The following is a 9,820-nucleotide window of genomic DNA, read 5'->3' as shown; positions in this document are numbered from 1 at the left end:
TCCGGCCAGACCTCGTCGACGATCGATTTGATAAAAAAAATTCGAACCAACTTGAACATACTTTGTTGGGATCATTTTCTTCTTAAATCACTAGTTTTTAGAAATGCTGGCAGAGGTAAAAAAGAATTTAAGATTTTGGCATGCGGTTCATTGAGTAAAACTTTTTTAATCAGTTAGCAACTGCATGAAAATGGTTAATTGATTTTCTATCCCCAGCATAAATAAAATTGTTCATTTGCACGAATTTTATAGGAGTAATTAATGTGACAAGTATTACCAGAGTAAAAGACGAAAAACAGATGGTTTCTTGTAAAATTGAAATGTAGTAGTACTCCAATTATTAATCAATACATAAACAGTAAAAGAATTCCATTATTAATCCATTAATCCATACATAAATAGTACAGTATCATACTTTGGCCACATTTTGTGCTGTTAATTTAGCCAGTTATCTTTAATTGCAATACTTTAAATAAAATATAATTAGATCAGTTATGTCATTATGTGTAAATTAATTTTGTTTTCTTGGGTGTCTCGGGAAAGGGAAGAATCCTTGAAGTATATCTATCCTTAACTATCAACTTATTAATAAACAGGGATATTGCACCTAACATCATGGAATTTTTAAAAAGTTTGTGTTTTTTCCATTAACTTTGAAATTGACAAATAATATCACAAATTTTACCCCGAGTTTGTTATTTCTCACTAATGAAAAAATTTCAGCTATATTAATAGATTGAATAATAATTTTGGAGGGTGTGCTTCAAGAAAAACTATCCTTAAAGATTAAAAAAGTTGAAGCTCTCGAAGTTGTTGTCGAGAAATTACGAAAAAAATATATCATGATATTATTTGCTGGAAATTTTTCATTGGTGGAAAGTAACAAAACCGGGGTAAAGTTCGTGATATTATTTGTCAATTTCAAAGTTTGTAGGAAAAACTACTCTTGGCACCCGTGCATGATCAATCCTTTTGGGATTGTTCCAAATCATGTCAATCCATTTATAGCTATATATTGAGTTTTGTTAAGTTGGTTTCGAAAGTATTTCCTTTTATCTTCTATAAATTTTATTTGGAGTAATGAGGATCTGGAATTTTTTGAGCAAATAGGCCGAGGAGAAATTCATGAAACTGCAAAACTATGAAATGCTCAATTACCTTTTTATAAACATGATAATCATCAATAAGCATAAGGTTCGATCATTCTAAAAAAACGGTGAATTTGTCTCATTCATTTTATCCCGTGCATTAAACAATATTATCTCGAATTAAATAACTGATTTGGATTGATTGAAGAATTTGGCCTGCTACTTGATCTGTGACCAATTATTGTGATGTTTGACTTAATTACAAACATAAGCATGCTCCATTCCAATAAGAATAACATATATGCGTGTGAATAATTTGTGGTTTCTTTTACTTACCATTGTTATTGTAGGCTTCATCGCATTTGTATATACTATTGATGTTGATGCGAAGGTCGTAAACCACCATTGATTATATAAGGTTATCATGATTACCCAACTTTTAATATTTTATTTGTTAACCACTAGCTTTACTGAGTTCTTATAATTTATATTAGTGAGATATAAAACATTATCATATCATATCATATCATATCATCAATTTAAAATTAATACTATATTATAAAGAATTTGTTCAACCAAACAACTAAACTAGGGATACTAGTATTAACCATAAGTAGGGCCCACAATTGTGTTGCAGAATGCAGATGCTGCTTTTTTAGCTTTTCTTTCTTCTTCAATTATTTTATGCATGCCAAAACTTTGCTGATCCACCAATTAAACCATGGATAGATAACTTCATTAATTTCCTTATCCATCCAATTTGAAGAACATCGTCTTAAAGTGTACATATTAATAAGATAATTTATAGTTGAAGTGAGAAAAATGGACTGTATAAGTAGTAAAGTTTTCCGCTGTCACTCGCCAACCATTTTAGTGAATCTGCGGTGAACTGAACTTAAACCGGAGGCGGCCACCGCCATTATCACCGCCACGTTGAAGATTCAAAAACTATGATATGTACTCAACCACAAAACACACAATAATTTGCTAAGGATAAAAATGAATCATACAGAATTTAATTTTAACATATGAAAATAAACATGATTATGAATTAGACGCAAATTGCTTTATCCAGTGAGACGATACATATGCAAAACTATAATACTCCGTATTAATATTTTCCTTGATCCTTTTATCACATTCGAAATGTCCTACTATTACTACTACTATTTATGAGGTAGATGTCGTAATACACGAAATTTTAGAATATATTAGTATTTATTTAGTGAAAAGATATATTTTTATATATTAATGTGTAAGAATCTATACTAATCTAAAGTGACAGTTTAATGAAAAGACAATTTTATCCTTTTTGGAGAGAAAATGTGAAAGCTATTTTGTTTAACCTTTTGGTCATTTTGAGAAATGACAACTATTGGACAGAAAAGAGGCAGCTCCTATAGAGTCTGCACATTTTGTTTACCCTTTTACTTCTCAAAGAAGATTAAACATCTATATAAAACACACCATTAATTGAATCTGCACATTTGTAGACTAATTTTCTGATTTTTTTTTATTTTTTATTGCAGCATAGCAGAGCTCTTTGAATTCGGCGACAGCTCCGGCAACGAGTGACGACGGCGGCAAAGCTGAGGGAGGAGGGGTGGCGGCGGCAAGGCAGTGGTTGGCCGAGTGAAAGTGAGGTATCCGGAGCGAGAGAGATGGGGAGGAGAGGTGAGAAGACGAAAAAGAAGAGGAAGGAGAGAGAGAAGAATGACGACGGTGGCGGCTACCAGGCAGCCACGTCGTCCATCTCCAGATTAATTCAAATATCCAATCTTTACCCGCAGGGGAAGAAGAAAAAGGAGTGGAAAGAGAAAGAGAGAAGCTGACGCCGACCATGCCGCTGTGCAAGCGGGGCAGCGAGGCTGCGAGGCAGCTGGCGGGTGAGGCGGCGAGACGGCTGGTGAGTGTGGCTAGGGTTGCAGAACCAAAAACTCCTCCCAGTGAGGCTGGCATCTACCGTTCAAGGGAGAGAGGGAGAAAGATTGAGGCGCAACATTCATCTAGGGTTTAAAGGAATAGTTATTGTATATAATTGGGCTTTAATTTAGGCTTTAATTTTATGATATGAAGTAGTTTAGATTTTATAAATTTTATGTAGTGGAGTAGTATAGAATTTATATTTAATGTTTTTTAATTTAAATCGAATTTTATAGTTGCAAGCAAAGTTGCAACTTGCAACCATATTCAAAAGGCTACAATCAAAAAATATTTGCAACCAAAGTTTTAATATGCTGCGATAATTATTTGATCTTTCTCACAAATATCAGCATAGATCATATAGTCTGTGTTTCTATACCCAAAAACATCGGGTGCTGCATCCCATATTAGTTTTATTTTTTATTTTTATTTTTTATTTTTTCATTTTTGTAATATTTTCATTATGAAAAATGATAAACTTTTTCGATCTTAAATTTGTGGAGTACTATGCTTCTTTTAATCATATTTGCATTATAATGAACATTATAAATATTGGTATCATTTTTTGAATAAGTATTCTGCATGATTAAAATATTTGCTAACGTATTTTAATTAAGTTTCTTTTAAAATCTCCCCATTAATAATTGTGTTGATGTCATGAATTTAGCTCTTTTGCTTGACATCCAATCAATTTTAACCACATTAACCTCTTCCACTTTTTTAGTTATAGTTTAATTACTTATTCTGACTCTTACAAGACAATGAAAAATCAAAGTACAAAGAATAGAGTGTGCAAATGAATATTCATGTGCGAAATCATGAAAATTTATCCCACATTCTTGCACTACAATATCCACTTTTATTTTATTGTGGTGATCGATGGTTATAGAGAAGATATTGGATTTTTCAATTGTATTGATTTTTACTTTAATTCTTATCCACTCAACTCATAAAGATAAATATTTATAAATTTCTGGACTTTACAGGCAAGCAATGGGGGCGGACTATAGTCCAGACTATACATAGTCTGGAATATAGTCCATCATTGCGGGCACCTGGACTGTAGCCCATTGCAGGCACCTGGATTACAGCTCGGACTATGATTTTCTAATTTTTTATTTATTTTTATTTTTATTCACATTTTCCATTCTATAAATACACCATATTATCTTCATTTCTCACGTCTTCCAATCTCTTTCCCCAACTCACTTCCCATCGAAAAAATTTGTTCATGTAACCGTTGAAATTGTATATTTAGTATTGCACGTTGTATTTTTTTGACTTTTTAATAAAACGAAGTTTTCCATATTGTGGTCTTAAACTTATGTATATTGAAAATCTAAGTTGTGTTAGTAATTTTTTTTTCACAAATTACAAATATATTAAATTTTATTTTGAATAGGAAATTTTATTTTAGATTAGGACTAGAAGATCATTCTTCCTTTTTAATTAAAAAATACTCCACCCGTCCCTGATTAATTGTCACTCTTTGATCGGGCACGAGTTTTAAGAAATGTAAAGAAAAGTTTGTTGACAAAGTTAGTGGAATGTGGGACCCACTTTTTTATATTTGTTTTATAATAAAATGTGAGTGAAAAGAGTTAGTGGAATGTGAGACCTACTTACCATTTACGGTAAAAATGAAGTGTGACAATTATTGAGGGACAAAATGATATGGAAAAGAGTGACAATTAATCAGGGACGCAGGGAGTATATAATTATAGTTTTTTAATTATATACAATTTATATTCATTAGCTGAAATTTTCTTTGGTCCGTGCATAGCACGGGTATTAAAAGACATTTTTTTAGTCAATGACAATTGTTTGTTGCAATTTCAAGAGTAACGAGTCCATGAATGATTAAAGGTTTTAGTCTATACTGAGGGGTAATTACACCATACATACAAAATATTTCACTAATATTTTAAATTTGTGAAAAAGTTTTAAGTTAGCATATATCAGACATAAAGTTTGATTATTGTTTTTAAATTTCAATATTTTGAGTTATTCAGTTGGATTAGTATGAAATATAAATTATACTTTTATAGTATTCCCTCTGTCCTAACTAAGTTGAGTCAAAACTTTTGGGCACGACGGTTAAGAAATTGTGTTAAAAAGTAGGAGAGACAAATAAAGAAAGATAAAGAGAAAGTAAAGTACATTATGGAATTAAATAAAAGTGACTTGATGTTTTTTAGTCAAAAAAAGAAAACGACGCAACTTAGTTGGGACATCCCAAAAAGAAAACTTAGTTGGGACGGAGGGAGTAGCATATTGTGATTGAGACGAGTTAGTGAAATGTGAAGTTCACTTACTAAAATAAAATAGTAAAATGAGATCATTATATATGGACGAAGCGAAAAGGAAATAAAATTAAAATTCTTCGCTGACAAAGGAAGTATTGCGGGCACCTAGACTATAATTTGATAGTTTTTTATTTAATTTTTGTTTCTATTCATAGTTTCCACTCTATAAATACACCATATTTTATCTTCATTTTTCATGTCTTCCAATCTCTTTCCCCAACTCACTTTCCGTCGGAGAAATTTGGCCATGTAACTGTTGAAATTGTATTTTTTAGTATTGCGCCTTATACTATTTCGAGCTAAAAAGAGGTGCTACAAAAATGGCGTCGAGCGTGAGAGAGGAGAAAGAGAGAAGGGACGCCACTTTTAGGATGGGGGTTTATTAATTTATGTATTCCATAATTTTTGGGCTTTATTATGGGTATTAATGTACTACTTGGGTATTATATTGAGATTTAAATATATACTCATTTAATACTTAAAGGTTTCAATTTGGGTGTTTTGCTCGATTATGTCTTAAATTAGCCGGGATCCGTTCATGATACTATTACTGCAATGGATGTACTGGTAAAACTTTTATATGGAAGTTTTTGTTAGCCGGGATCCGTTCTAAGGGTGATATTGTTTTAAACGTGGCATCCAATGGCATAGCTTCTTTACTTTTGTCTGGAGGTAGAACAGTTCATTCTTGATTTAAGATTCCCATCATTGTTAATGAAGATTCTATGTGCAATATAAAACCAGGGAGTGCACTTGCTGAACTGATTGTAAGAGCTAAGCTTATCATATGGGATGAAGCTCCGATGATTCATAAACATTGCGTACAAGCCGTGGATATGACTTTCAGAGATATCATGCTTGTATGTAATGAACTCAGTACAGACAAACCATTTGGCGGAAAAACAGTAGTTTTTGGTGGTGACTTCGGACAAATCTTATCAGTTGTTCCTAAGGGTAGTAGGCAAGATGTTGTGAATGCTGCTATTAACTCTTCATATCTTTGGAGGAATTGCACAGTTCTGAGGTTGACCAAAAACATGCGACTTTTGAGTGATGCATCTTCTGATGAAGTTTCACGATTGAAGGAATTTTCTTCTTGTGTTGCTTCTATTGGAGATGGAGTTGTTGGTGGTCCAAATGATGGTGAAGTGACTATTGATCTCCCTTCAGACATTGTTTTGTCTAATTCTGGGGATCCTCTTAGAACAATTGTTTCAACGATATATCCGTCCTATATGAATCATGAAGAGTTGAGTAATTGTTTGCATGAGCGTGCCATACTTGCTCCTACTTTAGAGGTTGTTGATGAGGTTAACCAATTCATGATGTCGTTGAATCAGTCTCAGGGTCGAGTTTATTTGAGTTCTGATAGTATCTCAAACTCAGATTTGACCTCAAATGGCTTAGCTGAGATACATTCTGTTGAATTTTTGAATAAGTTCAAGTGTTCATGTACACATAATCATGAATTGTTGTTGAAAGTTGGTACTCTTGTGATGTTGTTAAGGAATATAGATCACTCGAATGGATTGTGTAATGGCACCAGACTGGTAATTACGCGTTTGGGTGATTATGTTTTGGAGGGACAAGTATTGGGTGGCCATAATGTTGGTCATAAAGTTTTGATTTCCCGAATGTCTTTAATACCATCTGATCCAAGGTTGCCATTCAAATTCCAACGACGACAATTTCCTTTGGCTGTGTCGTATGCAATGACCATTAACAAAAGTCAAGGTCAATCTCTGTCTCATGTTGGATTATTTTTACGAAAACCAGTGTTCAGTCATGGACAATTGTATGTTGCTATATCTAGAGTTACGAGTCGTAGAGGTCTCAAGATTTTAGTTTGTGGAGATGAAGATGATAATAGAAGCGATGCTACTGTTAATGTTGTTTACAAAGAAGTTTTTCAAAACTTATGAACTATTGGTTGGTTTGATGTTGTTTTCTAATTTTTCTCTTTAATCTCTACTCAAATAACATGTTCTTTATTTGTGCATCTTATTCTAACTAACTTATACTCTTTGATCATTAGTCATACATCTCTTATTTGTCATTTATTTTACTCCACTTATTTATAATCACATTTATGTTTTTGTAAATCTTTATATTGTTTTTAATTCTTAGTTTCTATATTTCATTAAATTTATATTCATTATTTAAAAATTATATGTCCCGTGCATAGCACGGGTGTAAATACTAGTTTTTATAAAAAAAGTGTTACATTTTTTATGAAATAAATTTTTAAAAAAACGTGTGACAACTTACTTAGGCAGATTGCCTCACTTGAATATTGAATTTTCATTTTAAGATAAAATTTATGGATTTATATTTCTTTTTAAATTTGAAGTAAGATCTCTTTTTCGGATCGTCGATTAAATATCATTTTATCAATATTTAGAAGTAAAATAAGTATGAATCCCACACAAAAATGCTAATATAGTATTTACTAGAGTACTATTTACAATAGGAACAAAGATATTTCACAGAACGACGTAATATCAAGGATTCAAGATTAGATAATTTGGATAAATAAATCAAATGTAAAAATCTTGAAATATATTTCACAATTTCCCCACAAAATTCCAATCTCTCCTTACTCCACCTCAACGCGGCGGAGCTCCGCCTCCAAAACCACCAAATAAACCACAGCAGCTCTCAACTCACACTACAAAAATCAAATTCGCGCTACAAGGTATAGAAATGCTACTCAGAAGCTCATCATCACCAATTCTGCATTCATGGCCACCAAATTCCGCATCAGAGCCCGACGCCCTGCCTCAGCTGCTACGGACCAGATCCGTCTCCTTCACGGCGTCCTCCGACTGCAGCTCGCCGGCGCGGATCGCGTTCGACTCATGCATTAGAGAACCGCTGAAGCCGAAGAAGAGCTTCCGCCCGCCTGCGCCCGATCCGGTGAAGATCCAGGATAGGAGGGATGTTGTGTCGTTTTACCTGTCGAGCTCCGGCTTGGGCGAGGCGACAGCGGTAACGGAGGAGCATGCTATTCCATCTGAGAGGACTCTGCAGGAGGCAGGGGACGGCGGCGGAGGTGTCAGAAGTAGAGGATCGTATGGCGGTGGTGGGAGAGGGCGGGACGACGGGCTGGGACCGGGCCGTGGGATTAGTGAGGCGTATTATCAGACGATGATCGATGCTAACCCTGGAAATCCTCTGTTCTTAGCTAATTATGCCAAATACTTGAAGGAGGTAACATTAAACTTCGTTGATTTTGCTATTTTTAATGAAATTAGGTTTCATTGATGCTATGTTTGTCGATTTTCACACATACACGTAGTTATGCAATATGAGATAAACATCAAATGGCTCTAGTTAGAAAGAAGCTGATCTGAAACTTATAATTTCTAGTCAATTTGGTTGTATTGTTTCTGTATAATTTATCTTCTGTGAATAGTTTTGATCGGTAATTAACACAAACTATATGATTAAGTTAATTAACACACATTTATTCTATTCCATTGTTCATGAAGATTCATTTTGATGCAGTGTTGAGTTTGAGTTTGATGAAGGCTTCTTCTTTGGTATTGTGTGTGAATGATGTAGTTACCATTGTTGTTTTCGTTGATGAATAATGAAATTGAATTTGCAAACAATAATATTTTATTTGTAGGTTAAAACAGATTTCACAAAAGCAGAAGAGTTCTACGAAAGAGCTATTTTGGCTAACCCTGCTGATGGAGACGTGTTATCACACTATGCTGCTCTGTTATGGAAGACTCATGGAGATTCTGCTCGAGCTGAGGCTTATTTTGATCAAGCTGTCAAAACTGACCCCAACGACTGGTGAGAACCTGATTCTTTGTTTCTTCATTACATGCTTTTCTTTGTCGCCACTTCAGAATCTTTGGTAGTTTGAGTAACAAGGGAAAGAAAGCTCTCCTTTGTTTTTTCTATGACCCACGACAAACCTTGATCGTATGCTACTTCAGAAAACATCGGTAGTTCGTTTAGAAGTTATTCTCATTGGCCTCTCGTGTAGTGCAACACAATTATGATTTCTAGTAATCTAGTGGAAATGTGGACTATAATTTGATATATGCATGAATGACGAGTCATTTTTCTTGAGTTTTTTTTATGTCAACATGATCAAAGAATGGTTTCTCGTGGACATGTCTGTTTTGCACTGTGTTTATTTGCTAAAACTCAGGAGATGTCAAAATCTTTTGACAGTTTTGTGCTGGCTTCATATGCTCGTTTTTTGTGGGATGCTGACGACGATGAGGAAGAAGAAAATGACGTAGAGGCTGCCAAGGCCTCAAACAACCATTATGCAGCGGGAAGTCATAAGTCACCCTTCTGAATTCATAATATAACTGAATCTCATTGGCCTCCTCTTGCTGCAGCTTCTTGATATAATGCAATCTTTCTGAATAAGTGTGTGTATACGTGAAGAGGTTGCTATATAGATGAGCTTTGTGTAACAGTATCTTCTGTTGTATATATTGAAAAATTATGCGAGAAATAATTGACTATTTGTCTTAA

The 9,820-nt window shown here is 33.9% G+C and overlaps 2 protein-coding genes across 2 annotated transcripts; both read left to right on the top strand.

Moving 5' to 3' along the window:
• Positions 1–6,153: 6,153 nt before the first annotated feature.
• On the top strand, positions 6,154–7,239 carry LOC121749179 (ATP-dependent DNA helicase PIF1-like). The gene has a single exon (XM_042143770.1). It carries the CDS (start codon positions 6,154–6,156, stop codon positions 7,237–7,239), a length of 1,086 nt encoding a protein of 361 aa, XP_041999704.1.
• A 620-nt stretch (positions 7,240–7,859) lies between these two features.
• LOC121746450 lies at positions 7,860–9,820 on the top strand. The gene is made up of 3 exons (XM_042140288.1): positions 7,860–8,527; positions 8,949–9,121; positions 9,509–9,820. Exons 1-3 carry the CDS (start codon positions 8,021–8,023, stop codon positions 9,636–9,638), a joined length of 810 nt encoding a protein of 269 aa, XP_041996222.1. The 5' UTR covers positions 7,860–8,020; the 3' UTR covers positions 9,639–9,820.

This window comes from Salvia splendens, chromosome 9, assembly GCF_004379255.2.
Source record: "Salvia splendens isolate huo1 chromosome 9, SspV2, whole genome shotgun sequence".
Classification (NCBI taxonomy): Eukaryota; Viridiplantae; Streptophyta; class Magnoliopsida; order Lamiales; family Lamiaceae; genus Salvia; species Salvia splendens.
This window is presented reverse-complemented; position numbering and strand designations above follow the sequence as displayed.